General features: G+C 31.1%; 1 protein-coding gene across 1 annotated transcript; it reads left to right on the top strand.

Moving 5' to 3' along the window:
* The first annotated feature begins 11939 nt into the window (after positions 1–11939).
* LOC105115050 (CCR4-NOT transcription complex subunit 3-like) lies at positions 11940–25622 on the top strand. Its single transcript, XM_011011820.1, has 17 exons — positions 11940–12189; positions 12764–12895; positions 13128–13265; positions 15315–15365; positions 15843–15932; positions 16016–16162; positions 16348–16458; positions 16694–16759; positions 17545–18264; positions 19760–19927; positions 21743–21905; positions 22000–22145; positions 23103–23387; positions 23482–23616; positions 23695–23873; positions 24575–24682; positions 25280–25622. Exons 1-16 carry the CDS (start codon positions 12097–12099, stop codon positions 24639–24641), a joined length of 2691 nt encoding a protein of 896 aa, XP_011010122.1. The 5' UTR covers positions 11940–12096; the 3' UTR covers positions 24642–24682; positions 25280–25622.
* The last annotated feature ends 230 nt before the right edge of the window (positions 25623–25852 follow it).

Below are 25852 nucleotides of genomic sequence, written 5' to 3' on the forward strand. Positions count from 1 at the left end.
AAACAGCCAGCACCACCACCATTTCTTCCACCAGTACCTCCGCCAACTTTACGCTAGGCTAGTGACAACAACTACTTTCCCTCCATGCAGGTGGCCTTCCATTTCCTTCCCTCTATTTTCCCCCACGATCTGCAACTTCTTTGTTGCATACAGAACATGAACATTTCATGTTCTGCAAAATAATTAACGTGGTCAATCGGCTGAGCCACCTACCACGTGGTCCAAGGACTAGACTTATCCCAACTCTCTCTTGGCTGGGCTCGATCCAATTATCTGCGCCAGCCCAGCCCACATGTTTTAATAATATTTAATTAATATAATATAATATTACATATTATAATATTTTTTAAAGAAAAGGAAAAAAACAAAAAAAAATCTAAAAATCATTTCAAAAAAATTGTGATTTTCTTAAATATTTATCTACCAATTTTGTATAATATCGAGTTGTATATTTACACTGCAAAATACAAATTCAATATTAAAATTCCCGGTTATCTCTGAAATATTAAAAAAAACCTCAAAAACTTTTAAATTAATTTTCCATTTCAAAAAAAAATTATTTTCACGCATATTGTCAAATCCTAAAAAAATTTCAAGCATATTTTCATAAAAAATTACATCTTTCTCATGTTTTGAAAATCCAAAAGAATGGATATCATAACCAATTTATAATAATCCACTAGGATTTGATCAAAATATCAAAAACCTTTTTCCAATCTTTTTTAAGATCCAGAAATAGACTTTAATATCTATAGGGTGTAAAATTATACGATAAGGTGCACCATCATATATTAAAGATACAAAATGTAAAAATACGATTCTAAAATTTGGATTTTAGGATGGTTAGGATTTAATCCAACAAGATAGAGACTTTCTCAGGAAGAGAGATCTACCTTGAACCTTAGAAAAGACCAATGAAAAGAAACCTGAATTAGAAAAAACAATGAAATAACAATGCAGCTTCCCTTAGGTAGGGAGCACTAGGGGTCATGCGTCTTCCGCTTGCATAACCAGTCCCTTAACCAACTCTCGCATACTATAGGTTTTTAGTGACCATAAGACTAGGTGGCAACTCCTTTATGACTAAATACAAAAACTTTTCCAACGCCACACATCACATAGAAGGCACAACAAAAGCCTTCACTGTCACTATACAATATCTCGGCGTGACCCTACAACAATAATTGTTATCTTCCTCATCTTCATGATCATCTCTACCTTCCTTTTCATTCTTATTTTCTTCATTTGTACAAAATACATTACTAGTATAAATATCTTCTTCTTTATTTGTTCTTGAAGTTCTAACATCAATTGTATCTCTATCACCCACATCGATATTAAACTATCAATTCCTAAACTATTAGCATCATCTTTATCAAGATTAATATCAACATCATCAACATCATTATCACCATTGTTGATATTCCATTCATCTTTAAATTCCCTCACCAAGAATTTACCATATTGAACATCACATTGTAAACTATCAATCAAATTATCCTTCCTCCGTAATAGAATTGCAATAATATTTTTATCTTCATCATCATTATAATCATTCCCAATTTCTCCTTCATCCTTGTTGTTTTTATTTCTTCCAAATACACTAGCATAAAAAATATCTACTTCTTTGTTTATTCTTAAAGTTCCAACATCAATTATAACTCTATGACCCATATTAATATTAGAAATATTAATTTTCAAATCATCATCATCTTATCTTTATTTAGATCAATATCCATCTTATCTTTGTATTCTATTAATACCACTTTATTCCTTCTGACACCATCAGAAATAGTAAAATACTTGGTTTCGGTAGCTGATTAGTACTTAAAAGTGCATTTTTATCATGGTTTTATATCATCATTTTGCACTTGAAGTATCAATAACTCCTTAACCAAAGCATGTTTTATAATAATATATCAAATAATATAAGATACCTTTAATTTGTCGTAAATGTTCATTTTAAATGCAGGCCTATCACATAAATGAAAGGATTGATTGATGACTTGAAGAACTTAAATTGCAAGGATAAAGAGATGGCCAAACTTAGAAAAGAGATGTCGGTGCAATCCAAACCGGAACACTGTTCGGTAATTGGGTCATATCTAGAGCTATATATCTCAGATTTAGGTCCAATTTATATGGATGGAAAGGTAAGACATAGGCCTACAACTTTCATATGGAGCCCAAGATCTAAAAAGGCCATTATCAAGTCCAAATTGTAGCAACAACAAAGAAGCCCGAATCTGTCTTCCAGCCCGAGCACTGTTCGGTATTTTGGCCATATCTGGAGTTCTAGAAGTCCAAATGAGCTGAAGTTTTTACACAAGAAAGCTGAGACAATTGCCTACAACTTTCATGTTTACAACTGGCTCCAATTTTGACGTTATCAATGACGTTTTGGGCAGACAAGAGAAGATAAGGATTGTCACCAAGTCAAAAGTTGGTCACCCACTTATCAATTAGTCATCAAATCAATAGTTCCCATTTTTGGCCTATAAAAGGAGGCATTTGCCATGCATTTAGGCATCTTGATTTCCAGATCAAGATCATGCTCTTCCTTTCTCTCTTTGTATTTTTTATGCTTTGTTTTCATTAATATTAAGTTTATGCCTTTCATTTCCTTTCCTTTACTTAGTTAACTTTTATGTTCTTATTTTGTTTATCTATTTTGCTTTCTTTCATTATGTCTAGCTAAGTTAATTATGTCAAGGTGAAAAGGTTACACTAATGGTGTAAGAATAAGTATAATGTAAACTTAATATGGACTTTAATGTTTGATACTAACATGTTTTATATTTGCTATCTTGTTCACTCTTTAATACTTTGCTTGTTAAATGACTAATCTTGATTTATGTTACATAACACTTGGTACAACAAATGTTTGGCACTTTCATAGCCCATAATGTATGGTATAACCGACACCTGAGCTATGAAAGGAACTTGATTTGTTGTTAACATAAGTTATAATCATGAATGCTTGACGAGATTTACAAGTATTAGCATTAATTGAATAAGATGACTAATGTAATCATGTTAACAATATATAATCTGATTGGAACCTCCTTTGTGTGTGGTTTCCAATTCAATAATAAGAGTTTATACTATACTTGTTTGATATACCATTAGTGGAACCTCTAACCTTGACATTTGTTATTATTATTGTTTAATCCTTACATTAATTTTCCATCTCCAAGTTCTCATCATCTTCTTCTTCTTCTCTTTCTTTATTATTATTATTATTATTACTACTACTACTACTACTACTACTACTACTACTACTACTACTACTACTACTACTACTACTACTACTACTACTACTACTACTACTACTACTACTACTACTACTACTACTACTATTTTTAATTTGTACAAATAACCTCCCTGTTGTTCGACCCCGGTCTTGCCGGGTTATTTATTACTTCGACACTCCTGCACTTGGGAGAAGACATCAACCTTTTAGTCGTGTCAGTAGCCTGCCATCTTTGGGATTCCCTAAATAACACTTTGGCATTTTCTTTCTTGAAGAGGCATTAATAAAAATTTTGCATGTGTGCGGCGTCGTGGTGATTATCCTTCTCGATCGGGATTTGTAGGGTAGAAAGAATAAAGAATTCATATCCTTTCTTGGTTTAAAAAATATTAGAGTTACCACCTAGTATTTTTGGTTATTGAAAACCCTAATTAATATTTAGAGTATGGATAAAAGAACTTGTTGTGTATATGGAGAATAAAATCAACCTCTATACATCATACCTAAGATAAGATGCATTCTTTGTTTATTTGATTATTACTAAGGTATTGTTTTATTTTTCTATCCATTGGTCTACCTATTACTTAAAATAGGTCTACCATAGTAAAGCAAACCATAGTTTTATGGAGTAAACCTAACATTTCTAAAGCCAAAACAAGTTTTTTTATTTTTTTAATATTAGGAATATGTCTCACGTATAAGTTTATAATCTTGGATATTAAAAAAAATGTTGGGGTTATATTTATTTATTCTAGCTTGATATGTTTTTTTAATATTAAAAATACATCTACTATATAAGTTCATAAATCTAGATAATAAAAATGAAAGAATATTTTTTTTTTGTATTTTTGAAATATTAGTCAAGTTTTTGTGACTTTAATAATTCTTTTTATTAAATTCATAATGAATGCAATATATGAAAAAACTATTTTTTTGAATTGTTTTTCATATTTCTTTTAAATGCTAAATCATGTGATGTATTTTTCTAATATATTTATATTTTGTATTCTTGTATTAAAAATGCAAACCTAATTTTTTAAGAAAATTGGCCATATGCAAATTAAACCATAAATGTATTTTTTTAAGAAGGATTTTTGTTATTTTATATATAGTTTTTTAAATGGTTTATTTAATACCGAGAAAGCACCTTATATATAAGCACACAATCATGAATATTAAATATGAAAGGGTAAAAAATAACGTATAAAATTGATTAGGAAATAGTCTTGTAGAAAACAGGGATTTAATTGAAGATCAAATAAGACTATGTTTGGTAAAATACAAAAAAGGTGCAAGGCTGCCAAAGAAATGCTTAGGCGTGTAAAACACACCCTTTACTAAAAAACACAGGCTTGAAATTTGCTTTAAAGATATGTTCGCCAAATAGAACTTAAGGAATAAAAACATATTTTTTCTTTAGAAATCTTTCGTAAAACAAACATGCCTTTAAATTTTTGACAGGCTCAGTCCAACCATATGAGTTGAGCTTCCCAACTCAAAAAACACAACCCAGCCCATAAATAAAAAAAATAAAGATCAAAAGGTTTTTTTTATTTGAATTTTACCAAGAACACTCTCATGAACTTAGAAACCAAAATGAAAATTCAGGTCAAATTGCATCAAATCAAAGGCAGAGATAGATATAACATCAATAATCAAAGTATAACGAGGCACAAAATAAAAAAAATAAGTTATAAAATGCATAAATCCATCTTGACAATCTTTAAGCTAAACTAAGGTGTTTCAAAACTGATTTGGATTGATTGATCTAAACTAATCCTTTAATAAACCAATAAGTAGCATAGAGAGACAATGTATAGGTTTATGCTTTGATAGACTATAAAACTGAATTATAAGAAATTAAAAAAAGGACTCAAGAATATTCAAAAGGAAAAACCTAGAAATTCAATAGAAATCTAAAAAACTAACTAAGCCTAGAAATAACAAAAGATTCATAATAGTGACATAAACCTTGCAACTATAAGGAAAGAGAAGAGAAAAGGTGGTTATTCTTAATCTCTTGGCTCATTATTTTGTAATAAAAGTTAACAAACTCTCTTATTAAGTCACTTGAATCTGTTTAAGTTTTTCTTGAAAAATTGAGATTTTTAAATGCCTTAGTATATGTTTAAGAAGTTTGTTAAATAATGATAGGTGGACGAAATGATGGAACAAAAATATATGGAAAATGAATTTATATTTGTTGAACTTAGAAATCAAAACTGGACAGACTGTCACTCAACTTCTCTATTAAGATTTGAACCCTAAGATAACAAAATTTGAGGTACTTGTCTTCATGAAAGTTGCAGACCCATGTTATAGTGTTCCAAAGAAATAAACCATGCATTAAACCAAGCTCTGTATCTTTAGTTATACTCAAAATACTAAACATTATTCAAGTAGTAACAGTTCAATTTATAGACAGTAACAATCCAACATTCATTGATCAACAATTTTGACTATCTTAGGGGTAGAATGAGGTCATCCTTCTAACATAGAACTTGTAGCCTTGTGTCTTAACTTTCCAATAAGATCTCGCTTAAAATGGAGTTTTATAACTCCAGATATAATTAAAAATCTAAGAGAGGTCAGACAATAATAATTTAATTTTTTAGACAATAACAGTTGGATAGTAACAATCCAATATTCGTAATGAGCAATTTTAATTGTCTTGGGGGCAAAAATAGGTTATCTTTCCTGCATAGAACTTATAGCATCATGTCTTAACTTTCCAATGAGATCAATCTCGCTAGCAATAGAGTTCTTTAACTCCAGATATAGTTAAAAATTTGAGAAAATATCAGACAGTAACGGTTCAATTTTTTAGACAATAACAGTTCAATTTTCGTTGATGAGTAATTTTGATTGCCTTGGAGGTAGAACAAGGTTATCTTTCTGACATAGAACTTGTAGCCTCATGTCTTAGCTTTCCAATAAGATCAGTCTCGTTTAAAATAGAGTTCTATAACTTCAAATATAGTTAAAAATCTGATGAGAGGTTAAACAGTAACAACTCAATTTCTAGACAATAATAATTGGACAATCCATTATATTGAGCCACCTAAAACTTATAAATTGATAACTTTTATTTGAAATTATTTTTGAATTACAAAATATTGAATTATAAAGGTAGTATGTATATTTGTGTATGTATGGTCAAGAATTGAAATTCAAATTAGCGTAGCTATTGGTATATGTGAAATTGTGGAAAATATTTGGAGCAGGGGATAACTAGCAGAGCATAATTTTCAGGTAGGTGTCTGACACTTCGATTTCTAATTTAATGTCTTGTGTAATTTTTTAACTTAGTCCCTAATAAGATGTAGTTCTAATTTTTGTATTTATATTTAGTGTTTGAATGATGAATGGACTAGTGTTTTGGTTTGAAACTAGTGTCCTATGAATAGACTGCTGAATGGACCAATATCCTAATTTGGAACTAGTGCCCTATAAATTGGTTAATGGTTGGACCAGTGTTCTAGTTTGAAACTGATACCATATGAGAGGGCAATCAATATAATTAGTTATTATTGGACATGATGGGTGTGTTGGCAAATAGAAAACTATGGAAATTGATGAATAAAAAAATTAAAAAGAAAATTGTTAGTATAATGAAAAATATACTCGATTACCTTAATTAATTTAATTATATTTATGCAAATTACTATGCAGAATCATCTCAACAGATTAACCCTTAGTTGATATTTGGATGTTCCTTCTATGTGTCACTTAAGTTAATAGGAAGATGGAAGAATTTTTCACTTTGGGTTGTATATAATAATATTCCTAAATTGTATGTTTAAAGTTATTAGTGTTATTTTTATTAAAACTATAAATAGTAAATTGAAATTTAAAATCTTTATTATGCAATTTAATTAATGGTTACCTCTTAAATTCTAGGACTTTTCTCATTTTTATAACTTGATAATTATATGAATTTTATCTTTATAGTTTAAGACTTAGAATGATTGAATTGCGTATAAACAATAAAAAAAGGTTGTGTACAAATGATTTGTCAATAACTTGGGACCTTCTGGCATAGGGGAAACTCTTCCGAAATTTTAATAGAAATTTCAATAAATTGTGTATGAGTTCAATAAAGAGAAAAGAAAAATTACCACGTTTCTTTTTTAAGGTTGATGCATTGGTTTTAGTAAAAGGGATGTTACAATTGTTGACCTTATAATAATCAACTAACATAAAAATGATTATAACAACATCAAACATGAATTCATACACCTTGAGCTTACTATTTTAGAATCATACGTATTATTTTCTTTAACAACTAAATTTGCCTTATAAAAAACAAACAAAATATATTCATTGCATTTAAAATTCATAATAATCATCATAACTAAAAATTTAACAATCACAATACAACAGAAATTAAATGAGAGGTGTGCTTTTTGAGCTACATCATTTCATCAAAATTTAAGGTATGTCTTTTTCAATCGATAATACCTTTTGGTTTGGGACTTCTTGCTCCTTCTTCAAGCTCTAGATCCTTAGTTTTTTCAGTTTCTAATCCTTGATTCGCAAGTTCTTATTTGTTTTTCTTTTATTACATATTTGAACATTTTTTTTTAGTATTTTATTATAAAAATCTATGGTATTTCTCTTTAATTCTCTTAGTAATTTCCTTTTATAATTTAAGCTATACTAGGAGGTTACAAAACCATGATAGTTTTTCTTAGAAGCTAGTTGGTTATCCTCTATATCTATCTTATATAATATATTTATTAAGGTTATGGTATTTTTCTTTCCTTTTAAATTGAATCTCCGTCAAAGAAATAACTTCCACACTAATTCATTTATGGATGTTTTTCTTTTTCAATCTAAGTTGACTGGGTAGAGTAATTTGAAGAAACCATTATGAAGTTTGGGATGTCAATACACCATTTATAGACCTAAATCATGTAGAATGGATACAAGTCTATTATTAAAATCATACCACACTTGAGTTAGAACTCTATAGCTCTATATCCATTGATTTGGAAGGTTAGTCATCAATCAACTTAAATCTTTCAACGCAAAAAAGGCTATTCAAGCATAGGATATTGTCAATTTCATCGAGCCAAATATGGTATAAATATTTTATGTGAGTGGCTTTATAGATGCGGTATTTCTTAGTCGTTTGGTGCCAATTACATCCATTAAAGTGGTTGAAGATGATGCATTTATTCATCTGAAGATGACTTTTCAATTAGCTTTTTGGGTGAAGAAAAAAAAAAGAACAATGACTAAACGACACGTTACTTGATTCCTTCATTTAAGTTTGAAAGACTTGTAACTCGTTACTAAACCCTAAAAATTAAGGTTTCTAATTGGGTTTTATTAATTTTTAATTTGACCCTTATTTTTCTAATTTCAGCGTTTATATCCCCAATTAAACTCTTTTAATTATTGTAATTGGATCCTTGCAAATATTGGTTAGAATCCTTTAACCTGAGCACCTTTTACAACATAGTCTTTAGTTTCTATATTATACAATTTGACCAATGTTTGCAAAGATTTGATCAATTTTAATCCTTGAATGTGCAAGCCCATTGCACATTGATCCTTGATTTTGAAATTCTTCTATTTAATCTCCAAATCAATATTCAAAATTTAAATTTCTTTTAATTAAACCCCTGATTGTGCTAATTAGGCTTTTACAAATTCAATTATATCATTGATCTTTTTATTTTTTGAATTGATCTGAATTAGGCCTTTAAATTTAAATTTTCTTCAATTAAATCCTTAATCAAATTAATTAAACCCATTAGAAGTTTAATTAAACCCTTAAACTTTATTAATTCTTTTAATTTTAGCTAAATTGACTTTCAAACTTAATTTTGCTTTAATTAAATCCTTAAACAAATCAATTAAACCTATTAAAAGTTTAATTAAGCCTTTGGACTTAATAAGTTCTTCCAATTTTGGTTGAATTGACTTTCAAACTTATTTTTGCTTCAATTAAGTCCTTATTCAACCTATTATATTAATAATATACCAATATGAATGTCCATATAATGTTTTGACCTATTTGTAACTTTAAAACTCATCTATTTATGACTTGAAAATATTTTTGAATTTTGAATTTATGATTTTTTTTGGATTTTAGAATATTTCAAAGAAAAAAATGTATATTTTTTACATAAAACAAATTTAGAGGATCAAAATTGTGTTATGACAAGAATTAGCATCAATATATAGATGAATATTATCTTTACCTTTATACACACTAAATACATATACTATCAAGATGTCATTAGAAATTCTATTACTTTTGTCATATGTAAATTTAAATTCCTTTAAATCTACATCAGAAGTTTGTATATAAATTATATCTCTATATAAAACATATAATTAATACAATAATATCTTTCTATAAGTTGAATTGCAAATATATTCGGCATTATATATATGTGTGTGTTTATGGGCGCTCGTGCTAGCTAATAGACCACACAAACATGACTAATGAAATATTAGCAGCCTATACCTCAAATGGTGGGTATAATTTGACATGGCAAGATTATAAAACTAAATAAAGAAAAATAGAAAAGAAAAGAAAGGTCAACCAACCACAAGCATAATAAATTTATATTAACAAGCTACACAAACTTGTTATAACTCAATACATATTATGCATACCTAATTAGTTAGGTAATCATTAATATAATTAAATAAACCTTATTAAAGGTTTTAATAAGCTTATTAACAATGTTATAACCCCTAATTTGGGTTTTATAAATAGTAACCCTAATTCTAAAATTAAAGGTTTTTAATTATTTCCAATTACACATGTCTAATTAGTATAAACAATGGTTAATTAAAGTCTCCTTGAATTTTACTCAATTCAACCACCAACATTTGGATTTTTTAGGTTTTTAAGATTATTTTTCAATAATAAATAAATATCTAATATTTTTTTGTTCATTCGAGATACAAACACATGATATTTTAATGGAAAAAACCCATAATTTCTTAACATCTAAACATACTAAAATCACTTTTTATTTTCCAATTAGAGAAAACAAGTGTTATGTACCTTGTAAAGGTTATTAACTTCTAAACAAAAAAGTTATTGCCTACTTTATTGAGTTCCATAAACAATGATGGATGAATTACATATGAAATATTGTCACTAGTCAATTTAATTATATAATTTCTAGATTTTCAAATTAGATTTCTAAGGTTTTAGATAAAGAGATCATGAATTTTAGGGGGACATGCATATGGATTAGAGAAACAGAGAGCGTGTTGAATAATGTGTCTTTTTCTCATAAATTATATATAAGGGTAATATCATTTTTTAATTATTTTTGAAATTTTTGTTTGAACTTGAATGTAAAATGCAATTTTTCAAAGTACAACAAGAAAGTAAAATCGTAATCAAATTTTTTTAACCTATCCCTTTTAACTAAAAAAGCATTTTATTATGATTTTTTTTAAATGATAAATTAGGCCTTGAAAAGGCCAAACTCACACACCTAACTCTGGAAAACAGAAGCCAGTGCTTGTCGGCCTAACATAACAGGCCAAAATATTTTTTTTATATATATAAATTAGGTAAGTTATGGATCATTTGCTTGTTTTTTAAAACGACAAATTTTATTACCTGGTTTAATTTCTAGCTACCATACTTGTCTCCAATAACAATAAAATTAAAGTCTAATATTTTGGACCTTAAAAAATAAAATTTAACCATTTTTTCACCAAAAATATGGAAAAAATTCTTGTAAACATCTAAATCTTCATTTCTAACACAAAAAAAACATTTTAATTCGTTTAGAAACTCAAAATAAAAGGAAAACTAAAAAAATTTTCACATAACTAATTTATTATTAATGCCATTATTAAAAATATAAACCACCTTCATCGAATTTCTCACTTAAAGTTGAATATATAAACGCTTAAATCAAAGTTTGAAATTCAGTTATTCAATAAATTTCTCTCTCTTAAATTTTTCTTATGATATTCTCTCTCCTTTTTAAACTTCTTTTTAAACTTCTAGGAAGATGACTAAAAAGTAATAATACAAAATAACAAGGATGAAAAAAATTTAAAACTTTAGGGTCAAATAAAACATTGTTTTTATTTTTTTTTGTGTTAATTTTTGTCCTCTATCTCTTAATTTAGTTTCATAAAAAAAAACTAAAATTGTATTATAAAACTGGATGACAACATGATATTTAAATACAAATTAAGGAAAAGAAATAAATTCAAGCTTATAAAACAACTAAAACACAAGATTAAAGGATGCAGATTAAAAACAATAAAGTGAAGTGATCAAGTTGAAAAATCTCCAAATTTTAGAGACCAAACTGTTAAAAAGAAAAAAATACATATTTTTTTTAAAATATTAATATTAATAGTGATAAATGGAATTGTAATTATAATATAATGTAATATGTAGTGATACCGGCTACAACAATCCAAAAAAACCCAGCCCATAAAATAGAAAATCACAGCCCATGGCTAAAATTCATCTTTTCTTTCCCATCTCTTTCATTTTTTTTTGTTATTATTTATTTTTATTTTTTAAAAATATTTAATATTTAATTTTTTTACTTTAAATTAATATTTTTTATATTTAAAAATATTTAAAAATTTTAATATCATAATTTTCAAAAAATAAAATAATTTATTTTAATATTTTTTTTTAAAAAAAAAACACTTTAAAAAACCATTCCGACAATATTCCCTCACCTCAACCAGCACAGCATAGCAGAAGGGAAAAAAAAACCCTAAAAATAAAGCACGCGAACAGATACTCAATTCCTCATTTTCGAAATAAAATTGAATGATAGTAAAAGCAAAGACAGCAGCAACTGACCCGAAAGTGATCAGATTGCAGTAGAATGGGAGCAAGTCGCAAGCTACAAGGCGAGATCGATCGCGTTCTCAAGAAAGTTCAAGAAGGAGTCGACGTTTTTGATAGTATCTGGAACAAGGTCACTAGCTAACTACCCTCCTCTTCTGTCCTTTGTATCTATTTTTACAATTTTTTTATTTTTTATTTGTTTTGTTTTTTACCTTTTTATTGTTTTAGTTGCCAAGAAGTGGAAATCAATTTGAGAAGTAATTTTTCAGTTTTTTTTTTCCTGGTGTGTTTGTTTGCTGAGAAAAGGAAGGAAAGTGATTGCTGGCGGAATTTCATTTTCTTTTCTTTTCATTTAAATGGGTTATGTTTTTTTTATTTTTTTTATTGTGCGGATGGATTTTTAACTGTTAGTTTGTTAATGCTGTGATTTCATTTGTGAAAGTTTCTCTCCAGTTTCTCTAATGATAATGAATTAGAATTAAAAAATCCCTAGTTTTGCATATCGTTGAGAAAATGGTAAATTTTTCAAATGTTTTTGTTATTTTTATTTGATTTCTTGATGCAATTTAGTGATATATAATTCTTTGCTTGATGGAGTTTTCTTGCACCCGTAGCTGTATTTTAATTTTATAATATTTTATTTTGGTTTGTTTGTTTATTTGGTCAAATTCAGATGCTTATGACTGCGTTATTTTTGTTTCCAGGTTTATGATACAGATAATGCGAATCAAAAGGAGAAGTTTGAGGCAGACTTGAAGAAGGAAATCAAGAAACTGCAGAGATATAGGGACCAAATCAAGACATGGATTCAATCCAGTGAGATCAAGGATAAGAAGGTCATTCCTCTTCATTCTTTATTTCTGGTTATTGTGTTTGAATCATTTAGGCTTTGTGTTGCTATCTTATCTATAGTTTTGAGGATATTAAGCCAGCGATGCGGTTATTTTCCATGATAAAATGGTTATTTGTTTCTGTGACATATGATGGCATCTTCTTCCTTGTGATGTATGATTGACAATATTGTTGAAGCTGAGGTTGATCTTGCTTGCCTTTTGACTCATTTTGTAGGTTAGTGCATCTTACGAGCAGGCTCTAGTGGATGCTCGGAAGACTATTGAGAAAGAAATGGAAAGATTTAAGATATGCGAGAAGGAAACAAAGACAAAAGCATTTTCCAAAGAAGGTTTGGGCCAACAACCCAAAACTGTAAGCATTGCATACTTATACTACCTTATTTTATGCTTAATCCTGAATCAAATCAGTCAAATGAGTGGTAAATTTGAGGCTGAATAAACCATAAGATTGATTCCTTGGGAGCAGTTGATGTGATTACATGGAACCACATTACTCTGTGAGGTAATCCCTATGTATGATGATGATGTAATGTGCCTTGACTGCTAGTACCTTTTCCATCCGGTGAAGCCTGTTAAAGGGTTCCTTATTCACCTCTCTTGCCTGGCTTACAAATTTGGTGCTTTTTATTGTTTGTTATATGCTTAAATATGTCCTTTTTCCCTCTCAGTTTCTTACACTTACAGACTTGCAGAAGTAGCACAATTTAAATGATGTTGAGCTATCAATGGGCATCATTGACAGCATGCCCTTTTCTTTTCTCGTTTTTTGCTCTCTGAATTTTTTGGAGGAATGCTAATTAGTTGTCACTAGTGTTAAAACCTGTGCTATGCTGTGTTTAGAATTCCAAGTTAATTTTTTACATAATAGAAGAATATGTTAATGCTACATGTGTTTTATTATATCATGAATTTTTTTAATTAAGAAATGCAAAGATGCTATTTACGCTTAATGAAATAAATTAAAAAATATATGTGAATCGATAAATTGTGAAAGAGTTGTTAATCTAATTAAATACTTTAATGGAAAGCTGATATTTCCTCTAAAAGCAAAAGAAAGGTAAGTATGCAAATATTTATCTCCAATTTTTTTTAAAACTTTTTGTGCTTTTTTTTTCTTAGTGGTTGTTTTTTCTTACCTATGATTTTTATTTTTATAAATACATCATGCAAATAAAATTTATTTATATCAAATATAAAGGAAAAAAATTAAAGATAAATTATAATAATCTCTTTAAAACCTTTAAAAAATAAAATAATTTTTTAAAAATAAATAATATTTAAAAAAGTTGAATTAAAAAATTTGAAAATTCAGAGAAAGGGTATTAATTGAAATTTAAATAAACAGTTAATGTAAAGTAAAAAATAGGCAGGGTATTAATTAAGTATTTTTTTCAAAAAATAATCGAAGTAAAAAAAAAAAGGCTAGGTGCTAAGCCTTAAGAAAAAAGCCCTAGCACGTCTAGGCATGGAAGCTCTGGCCCACGTGTTGTTTTTTTCTCAGGAGTTGTTTGCTCCTTTTTTATTTTATTTTATTTTCTTTGTTTTAAGCTGTGCAAGAGGTCACCTGCAGTTGTAGGGCATTTGGTGATTCAAAAACCAAGGTCTAAGTTTTTGGACCTTATAAACCCATTTTCAAGTCGTTTTTAGTTGAAAACACCTTAAAAATACCATGAAAACCTCAATTGAACACTTACCAACCTCAAAGCACCCCAAAATCACTATAAAAACAAAAACCAACGAAATAAAAAATATATGAACAGATCGCGGTCTACTTTTTCAGGCATGTTTATAAGGAAAAAAACAACTACTATTGTACTCCTCTAGTCAAATAGAACTTATTGACACCATGATCTACTATTTTTGTTAGTGTATAGGGCTAACCAACAACTCTTTCTCCTCTGGTATTTTCTAACAACTTTGCCGCTTTTCTCTCAAACCTGGGAATTGAAAAATGAACTTTTGAACCAAAATGAAAATTCTTAAAACTTTGATTTTGTCCCATGCATTTGATGTTCATTGTGATCTTCAATCTTTTAATTTTGTCTTGCTATTATAATTGAAAACTCTATCTCATTGAATTAGGTCACAAAAGATGAAATGAAAAAAACAGTACGAGGATGAAATGAAAAAAAGGAGAAAAATGAAAAAAAAAATGGGGAGCTATGAATAGTGAAGCAGCAGGGCAAAATCTCAGTTCTTAGCATGTTTGTTGTTTTGGTTTTAAGGCTTTGTTGTTGTATGTTTCATTTCTTAAAATTGTCTTTTGGGGTTTTGTTTGTATTCCATATTTTTAATGTTCATAACTTCAAAAAACTAATTTAAAAATGTAAAATATTTTTTCTTTCCACGATCGCTTGACTTTTTCGATCAGAGTTGCTTAGTATGCTGATCTTTTTTGTAGGATCCAAAGGAGAAAGCTAAATCAGAAACAAGGGATTGGTTGAATAATGTGGTATGTGAGTAAGCTGTTTGATTTGCTTTGTTATTATCTACAGTGACTTAAGAGTGTATGTAAAATAATACAGTCATGACCTTTCAAATTTCGTTTCTTAGGGCTGGTATTGTAAAATCTTTCACTGTGACTTTTTATTGACTTGTCCTCTTTGGTCCTACTGCATGGGCATTAGCAGCTGGTTGGTTTTGTGTGCTAATTAATATCCAAAGCCTTATACTTATCCCAGAAAAAAAATTTCAATGATTTGGAAGAACTATCTAAGTTAAAAATGCTTGATGGCTTGTAGATTGATCTGATAGCATTTAAAATAGTAAAACTGCAAAAATCAGTTGTTTTCCTTTCAAGACATTCCTAATTCAGTCCTAAAACATTTTTTTGCCAACTATTTTTGAAAATTGCTGTGTTATGTCAGTTTGCTGCTTTATGAATTCTCATTTCATCAGTGGTGTTTTAACTAGCTTTTACCTTGAGTAGGTTGGGGAACTGGAATCTCAGATTGATGCCTTTGAAGCTGAGATTGAGGGGCTCACTGTCAAGAAAGGAAAGACAAGGCCACCCAGACTGGTAGGACACAAAAGGAAATGCGGTTTTTAGAATCAATACATCCTTCCTTTTATAATTTTTATTTTATCCCTTTTGTCTGGCAGACACATTTAGAGGCATCCATCACACGGCATAAACTTCATATAAAGAAATTAGAGTTGATCTTGAGGCTACTAGACAATGATGAATTGAGTCCCGAGGAGGTTAATGATGTTAAAGACTTCCTGGATGACTATGTGGAACGTAATCAGGTTTGTGTGTTTGTGTGTGTTTTTATCACCCTTATTGTAAGAGGCATCATGCGTTGTCTTAGTGGATTTTCCCATGATAACCTGTATATTTTCATTTCATTCCAGTATTCTTGATGGGATAGTGTGCTCATATGCTTTGTTTTATGTCACCTTAATTATCAATTTGCTTGTTGTCTTCTTTGTAGGAAGATTTTGATGATTTTAGTGATGTTGATGAGCTGTACAACTCATTACCATTAGACAACTTGGAGTCTCTTGAAGACCTGGTTATAATTGGTCCTCCTGGTCTTGGGAAGGTAAAATTTATTGGCTGCAGACTTTACTTCTAATTATTTTGCCATTTAGAGATGGGAATGCAGTTGTCTTTTGTATTTGTGGGTGTGCTTGTTCTCTTCTTTCTAACATGAGATGGAAAAATAATCTCAGCCTTTTAAAGAAAATGTTTAGTTAATACATATTTTGTCCTTTTTTTTTGTGTTGGTGTTTCTTTTGGTCAGTTTTATTGTAAATTTATTGTTTTTTTCTCTGCAGGGTGCTCCTGCTCAAGTCTTGAAGACTTCTTTGGGAATAACGGCTCCTCAGGCTCCCCAAACACCTGTATGTTTACACACTATCTGGGACTTTTATTCTGATTTAGATTTTAAAGTCATGATGGATCTTATATATATTAGTGGTGTCATTTAAGCATTCCATTGAGAGCTCTTTATTTTTAGAGAGGTTGTTTTCTCATGTTTTGTTGTAGCAAGCTGCAAGACTTGGTTCAGTTGTACCGTGCTGATTCAGTGACCTGCACGGGACATTGTTGATGCATTTTGACTTTGATTATTTGCCAAGGGAGTTTTTCGCTATATCATGCTTTAAGATTTAGATGGACCTATGATGCTAGGCTTCCACATATGACATGTTTGATTCCTATTTTATTTTGAAGTGATGAAAGATATGTGAAAGTTGCATGTAATGTACATTACTTTTCCTTTTGGCTCTTCTAACTCTTTTATTTGACATAATATAGTTAGATGTTTATATTTCTATTTGGTTTAATAAGTTTTTATATTAGTTTGTTTGGTCGAAGTTGTTACTTACCAAGGGTTATTGCTAAATAGTTATTGTTCTTTCAACATGACTTGTGATTGTTTTTGTCGTCTTGATTTTTTTAATATTTTTTTTTTGGGGGTGGGGTTTATATATACCATGTATCTTTAAGAGCTAACAAAAAACCTTTTCTCACGTTGTGGACCACTTTTATTGTATTTTGCATTCATAAAAGACCTGGAATTTACCATTTCTAACATCTGCACTTATTAATTCCTTAAATGCTTTTCAGCTATGTGCTTTGTCCTAACATTGTTGCTACACCTACGGAATGATAATTTTCTTTCCAGGCCACTGTTGCATCTCCGCCTCATCAGAGTGTTGTTGGTCAAGAGCAAGCCAATGATACTGCTTCACTAGATAGTAATTCTCCTGCCAAAAGTGGTATGGTTGGTTCTTCAGCTGCATCAACACCAACTGGGAACCATGCACCTATTTCTGTGAATGTTCAGGTTCAGACATTGCCTAGTCTTTTAGCAGTTTCTCCCACTCTTCCTGGTTCATCTTCTGTTCGAGGTGTCTTGGAAAATGCTGCTTCTGCTAATCCTTCTCATGTAACCCTGACCAATGCTGCCAATTCTGCAAAGGATGAAGAAATTGGCTTCCCTGGCCATAGATCATCATCACCTTCTCTTGTTGATACTGGACTAGCAAGGGGCATTGGTAGAGGTGGCCTCTCTAGCCAGCCCTCATCTAGTATCTCCCTCAGTCCTGGTGTAATTCCTAGTAATGGAGCTCTTGGTTCAGTACCTTCAGCTTCTGACATTGCAAAGAGAAATGTTTTGGGAACTGACGATAGACTTGGGAGTGGTGGAATGGTGCAGCCCTCGGCTTCTCCACTAAGTAACCGAATGATCTTGCCTCATGCTAGCAAGGCAAGTGATGGAACTGGTGCGGTTGATTCTAGCATTGCTGGTGATGCTGCTACTCTGAGTGGCAGAGTTTTCTCTCCTTTGGTCACTGGCATGCAATGGAGACCTGGGAGTTCCTTTCAAAATCAGAATGAACCGGTATGCCACTTGTTTTAACATTTTGTTTGTCTTCCTTGTTGATTTTTGTAACAACATAGGGGTGCAAGTGTGTGTTTGTGTGTTCTTTATTTTAGAGGATATCTTGGTTTTTGAAAAATTTTACCGTATAAAGCCCCATTTGTCAATGAGAAGTCCAGACATGAAGTACCCATCCAGCTTCCCCCCTTTCAACATAACCAAGCATCAAGAAACTTTATTTTGTGGGCACTAATGTCAATGGCTTTTATCCGGGATGGTCATCATCCTCCAAGTCGAATTGTGGCTCAAGTTGTAATTAAACTGTGTTTATTGGGTGGGCCAAAAAATGAGATTTTTGGAAACATGATTGAAAATATTCAACTTCAATTTTTTAGCATACATGGAGTAGCATGCTAGATCCATTTATTATACCACCTTAGTATGTGACTTCAATTAAGCTATTAGCGGAAATGCTAATTGCTGTTATCTGGTCTTGATTCTGGTTGCCTCCTTGTTGCAATGAGTGGTTGCCACCCTCCAAGGGTAATGGAGGCTCAAGGTGTTTGTTAAGACCTGTTTCACTAATGGGCCCAAAAAAAGGATATTAGAAATGCTATTGAAAATTCAAAATTTCAATTTGCAAAGCATATTTGATACAAGTTTTGGTTTAGCAAGTGATGGAAATGTTTTGTTCACCCATCCTCTTTGGAAGATGAATGTCTTTTTACATTATCACTGGATTATATATCTATCATAGTCTAAACTCGTTAAATTGAATGTCTATGTTAATAACCACTAACATTAATAGTATATAATAACTTAATTGTGTAATGGGTGATTTTTTATTCATGCAAGCTACAACTAATATGATGTGTGGCTAGTCAACTAAAAGAATACGCGCATGATAAGATAACGATCCAATGGAAAATGCTATAAGATACACTTCACCTGAAATTCTTCGTACAATGTGGCTTTAGTCCTTTCTAGTGAGGGTATTGGTGATGGACCAGTATATAATAGTTGTATATATAAGATGCTTAATCATATGAAGAAAATAAATGCAATAAAACCTCCCTCTTATATAACTATGTTTCAATGGTGACTGCACTGTTATGCATTTTGTATATGCTTTATTTTGCTAAACAGCCAAGAGATGAGTTGTTTTTTCTTCAGAAAAGAAGAGGGTGAAAAGAAACGTCATACCATGCTAACTGGTGGTGGTAAAGGTAAAGAACTGGAAATAAGAGAAAAAGTAGAGGGGAAGAGTGAGGGAATCTGGATGAGTAAACCTTCAATGAGAAATATTTCAATAACTCGCTTACATTTTTTAATATTTGCTGCATGTGGTTTTACTTGATAGACAAATGTTTTAGAATTAGCTTCTTGACTTGAATTGTCCATGTCAGAACATGTTGATTTAATTGTTCCTTAAGTTCACTTAATGGGTTTTTTTATTAAGAAATATTGCCAAAACTTATCGCCATTTTGTTTTAACGTAACAATATTTCTTCTGTAGGGCCAATTTCGTGCAAGAACTGAAATAGCTCCTGATCAGAGGGAGAAATTCTTACAGCGTCTTCAGCAAGTCCAGCAACAAGGTCACAGTAACATTCTTGGCATGCCACCTCTTGCCGGTGGGAATCATAAGCAGTTTCCCACCCAACAAAACCCACTTTTGCAGCAGGTGCTTTTACTTCTTTAGGATTCCTCATTCCCTATCCTTTCCTTTGTTTTTTTGACCAAGTCAGCAAACAGAAGTAAAAGAACTTTTAGGTAATGTTTGGTTGTTGTTCTAAAGCAAAAGAGACATAGATATGAGGGACAAGAACATGTTTACTGATGGCAGAGACAAAATTAGGTCTTTGTCCGTCTCAGGGACAATTTTTAGTTAATTTTTTGTTCCTAAAAAAAGGGACAGTGGCAAAGACATGAACCAAGATAAAAAAATTTCTAGAAATGTCCATTAAAATATTCAGATTTGGACCATTGATTTTAATTAACTTAATTTTCACCATTAGATCTGAAAACTAGAAAATATAAAAGCAAAAATCGTAATAAATATGTGAAATATAAACAAGAGAGAGAGGGAGCAAATTATTTTATACAATCTAATAATATTTAACAATTAAAAAATGAATGAATTAGAGTAAATTACTTTTTTATGTATAATTGAGTAAAATTAATTAACCAAATAGTGATTTATATTAAAAAGTATAAGAAGAATTTTCCTCTAATGAATTTCTTAGTATCATGATGAATATCATTCTTATAAATTTAATATAATAATTAAAACATACATAATGTAGAGAAATGAAAATCGATTATAATCGATTGTGTTCTCAAAGAAATTAGATTTAATGATGAAGAGGTGAGAGTTGAATAATAACAAAAAAAAATGTGCATTTGTGATGAAATTATTATCTTGCGTTTCCAACTATGTTAGATTTTAAATTTGTGTCGGTGCCAATATTTTAGTTGACATATAATTTGTTTAATTATTTATTTTATTATTAAATATATTTGATAAAATGATTTAATGAAACAATTATAATTGAATTATATTATCTTTTGAACAAAGAATTATCTTTTTTACAATTATTACAATTTTTTTATAGCATGATTTTGATGGATGGAGAAATTTTCATTTTAAGTTAGAAACTAAAGTGAAAATGATAATGTCTATTTATTATTTCAAACATTGCAAGTTTGATGACAATGCATATCAAATGTAAAACAGAATTTTCAACATTTTCTTTTGTCTCATCTCTCATCAACCAAACAGAATACAGAGATATTTATTATGTCTTGTACATCACTACCAAACACAACTTTATCTCTGTCTCCTGTTGTGTCTTGTCCCTTTTGTCCAAGGTATCTCCGTCTCTTCTATCCAGAGACTATAATAAAATGCTAATAAGGTGTTGTTTCATTATTTTAATATCATGTTTGAAGTAAAGTTAGCTAGTTTTGAATTGGAAGTCTTGCTATTTTGTGGACTTGCACGCTCATTTCATTAATGCTAAGTGTCTTATAGAATTGTTGAAAGAAAGTTATTAGCAATGGTATTTAACTAATACCAACCTTTTTTTTATAGCAGCTGATATCATTTCCACACATTTGTTCCTTGAATACTTGGCATGTCCAGTGACCTTCACAGGAGAAATATCCATTTTGCTTGTAGTATCACTCTTTTCTTTCTCTATCTGGTTTCTTGATAACAAGGTTTTATGTGTGTCTTTTGACTTTGAATTTATTTAGATTCTTTAATTTCAATATAACCAGAGGTGTAGTATAAGCTATACATTTGCTTGAAATATTGTTTTGATCATGGCTGTAATCACCATGGTTAATTGCTTATATTTTCTTCACAGAAGCTTTTTTTTTTTTGTTTTGCATTCTGTTCATGATCCTATTTCTTCTGCATTTCCAGCTTCCATGAATAAAGACATAGTTTGACACCTTGTTACTTTTTGGGCATGCCATCTGATTACATTTGCAGTTTAATTCTCAGAGTTCATCCATCTCTCAAGGTAGTTTGGGAATTGGAGTTCAGGCAGCAGCTTTCAATACTGTTACATCTGCTGCCTTACAGCAGCCTAATTCCATCATCCATCAGCAGGCTAGTCAGCAAGTTGTGATGTCTAGCAGTGCGAAAGATGCAGGTATTCTTCATTCTCCAATTAACTTGTCAAGATTGGAATTTGGAAACGCTTTCATAAAACTGGCTTGCATTAATGGCACGAGTAAATGGTGCAGAGGCTGGCCATCCGTCAGTTGAGGAGCAGCAGCTAAAGCAGAATTTACCTGAGGATTCAACCACTGAATCTGCCCCTACATCTGGGCATGGCAAAAGTCTTGTAAATGAGGACGAACTGACAGCTTCATATGCAATGGATACTTCTGTATGTATAATAATTCCTAATCTTGCCTGCTCTGTGTGTGTGTTTTAAGTATTCCACATGCATCGAACCATCCTGCTCTATCAAGGATAGATTTTAAATTTCCTTGGTTGGAAGTGTTGGAATGAATTTTTAACCTAGATATAATTTCAAGTTTGGGGCTGTTGCAGCACCACCTTCCCCACAGGACCCTTCCTGATGTTATCTATTGGAATTATTATAGTTGGTTATATTTGAATTTGATATCTAGCATTTACAAAGCACAAAGAAAAAATAGTGGCATCATTGTTATCAGCACAGTGAAAGAATGATTCAGCCTGTGAAGCTTTGAAATCCCCTGTATTTTGATAGTGTATCCTCAGCATGTCCTCTCCAAACTTTATTTTAGAGTGGGGACAGGGATGGGAGGGATTCTCTGTGAAACAATGATTGGGCAGGCTCCCCAATAAATAGGCTTGGTTGCAATTAGCAAGCTGTTATCATAATTTCTTAACTAGTACAGCTTTTATTTTTTATTGTGTGATTCACTAACATGGGAAATGATTTTAGTGATGAGTTTATTTTATCTTGCAAACGGAGATTCTCTTTCTCACGCACATGCACGAACACATACACACAGAAGGCTTATTTGTAACTTTTAATTTTGGTGGCTTTGTTTATTCCATTCAAGGTTTTGCTCTTTCTATACCGTTTTCCAGTAAAGGGGCTGATATGTTGAGATGACTTGTCCCAGATTCAGCTTTTGTGAATTAACGTGTGGATTCTACGTTTATCGTGGATTTGCCTCACTAAAGTCACAATGTGCTGGGCCAGGTCTCTTTCATGAAGCCATTGCATTTTCCTTTTGAAATTCTCTTCCATTAATTTTCTTGTAAGCACTTTATTGTGGTTGACAGTTCGGTAGTTTGTGCAACTTGATGCTGAAGGTAGTGTGATTAAAGTTGGTTTTAAATGTCTTAGCTGCAGGCTGGAGCATCTGGTTCCTTGACAGAGCCTGTACAAGTGCCAAGAGATATAGATCTCTCTCCAGGGCAACCCCTACAATCCAGTCAACCATCTAGCAGCCTAGGTGTTATTGGCCGGAGAAGCGTCTCCGACCTTGGTGCAATTGGTGATAATATCAATGGTTCTGCTGTAAATGTTGGGGCAATCCATAATCAGTCATACAATTTTGAGATGCTTGATGCTGCATATCACAAGCTTCCTCAACCGAAAGACTCGGAACGAGCTAGGAGCTATATTCCGGTATGGATGTGCAATCATATTCATATTATTGCACCTTTCAAACTATGGGCAAATCTTGTTTATGGAGTAATTTGTATCTTGCTTGTCTGGACAGAGGCACCCTGCAGCAACACCCCCTAGCTATCCTCAAGTTCAGGCACCAATGGCAAGTAATCCTGCATTCTGGGAACGGTTAAGCATGGATAGTGTTGGCACTGACACCTTGTTCTTTGCTTTTTACTACCAACAGGTGATGTGACATCCTCTGTTGTTTCATTGTTATGTAGTTTTGGTTTCTGTCGTATGTTAAGCCTATCATTATGTGCAGAATACATATCAGCAATATCTGGCTGCAAAAGAACTGAAGAGGCAATCTTGGAGATACCACAGAAAATACAACACCTGGTTTCAACGGCATGAGGAGCCAAAAGTTACTACTGATGAATATGAACAGGGGACATATGTGTATTTTGATTTCCATGTTGGCAATGACGAAAAACCAGGATGGTATGCTGATTTTGTTTTTAACTATCGACGTAGTTGCCCTTATTGTGGAACTTTGTAGGAAAACTCCTTACAAACAGAAAATCATACATAAAAATCTTATTAACTGATGTGATGAGTGATATGATATTGTATAAGTGATTTACTGCCATGTAACTTGTAAAATCATTGCATTGAATGCTTTGTGTTAGAAAGATTTTTCAGTACAATTTCTCTGTGTAGACTTACTCTTGTACTGTATGTGTAGTCAAATTATATTGTTTGTGTAAGGATGAGTTGTTTCATTGTCAAGAGGTGAGGATGAGATAGAATCGTTTCATTATATAACAGGATGAAAAGGAATTTGCTTCTTCATATAAGATTTTTATAGGGGTTCACTTCATTAGGTTGAGGGCAATGTGGGTGAATGTTGCACAAACATGCTTCAACCTTGGCATATAAACTTTTTCTATATTATTCGTCCTTGTATATTGCAGTGATTTTAATATTTACATACAAGTTTATGTGAAATTATTTCATGTTCTTTTCTAAATCCTCAATAGGGCAATGTAGCTAAGAATTTGTTATCCATTTGATTTTCAATCTAGTCCGATCTGTCATATCCCTTCTATACATGCATCTCATCTTCATCAAAAATTGGGTTCATGTCAACCTAATTTGACTCTGCTTGTGGTTCTTATGATCTCCGTTTTTTGTATTTGCAGGTGCCAAAGAATCAAGACAGAGTTCACTTTTCAGTATAACTATCTTGAAGATGAACTCAGTGTCTAGAAAATGAGCAGTACTAGAAAAATGTTGCCATTTAACTCTCGGTTTGTGCTCCACTGATTTTACTCATTATGAACACTGTTGTATGTAATGTGGTTTTTTAGTCTTTCAAGAGTTCAAGACTATTGGAATATTGTTGTGTGTGTGTGTGTGAGCGCGCGCGCGCGCGCGCGCGTGCGTGCGTGCGTGCAGGTGAGGACAGAGACTTAAAACTTGTGTTCGTTCCCCTTCCGTTATAATTTATGTGGATGAAGTTATAGTTTATGTGGATGAAGTTATAGTTTATTTGGATTTTCATCCATATAAAACCATGTTGATACTGAATCCTGCAGAGGGTTCCCCAGATTTGCTGATCGGTAGTGATTTTCCATACTGATCAAAATTCAAGGTGGTTATTGAATTTATTTCAGCTGAATATTGTAATTGGTAAAACCGAATAATCAAACTGTTTCATTTCTATGCCAACAATCAGTCTCCATGTTTAAAACTTCTCTCATGCTGTGTTTCTCGTGTAAAATATAGCAGTTGCACCTGTTTTATGCCCTCTTACAATTACTTTGTATACCTTCTAACAAATTGCTACTTTTGTTCAGCATTCGGAGATGTTGAGTTTGTAAAATGTTTGGCATTTCTCCTTGCAGATGATCGCCTGTGAAATGACAGCTACTAGTTAATACAATTGAGTTTGGCTTCAACGAGGACTCTGAATTTCGGGTAATGCTCCGTTAACTGCAGTACACTGGTTATTGGTTTCCATGTTTTTCATTTTTCAGGAATTTGTAATTGAAGCTCGAGGCAGGCATGATCTTTGCTTCTGAAGCATATTAAATCAAAACCTAGCCTCCCTTCCTTTTCTTTTCTTTTTTCTTTTTATCATCTTTTCAATGTATATGATAAGAATGTGTGGAGAAATTTATGAAATTGAGCCTCTTGTTACTTCTGATGCTTGGTTAATGAGAATCACTTCATAATGTGTTATCTGTAGTGAGTTTTTGAGATTTTAATTTTAATGTATTAAAATAATATTTTTTTTATTTTTTAAAATTTATTTTTGATATCAATACATATCTAAGAACATTAAAAAATTAACTAAAATAAAAGGTTTTAAAAAATGATTAGATAATGCTAAGTAAGACCTTCAGAGATACAAAACTACTATAATATATATGAGATAATGTTTTTATTAATATAATTATTTGTTAATAATTGCATTG

Source organism: Populus euphratica, unplaced genomic scaffold (assembly GCF_000495115.2).
Source record: "Populus euphratica unplaced genomic scaffold, PopEup_1.0 scaffold630.1, whole genome shotgun sequence".
Classification (NCBI taxonomy): Eukaryota; Viridiplantae; Streptophyta; class Magnoliopsida; order Malpighiales; family Salicaceae; genus Populus; species Populus euphratica.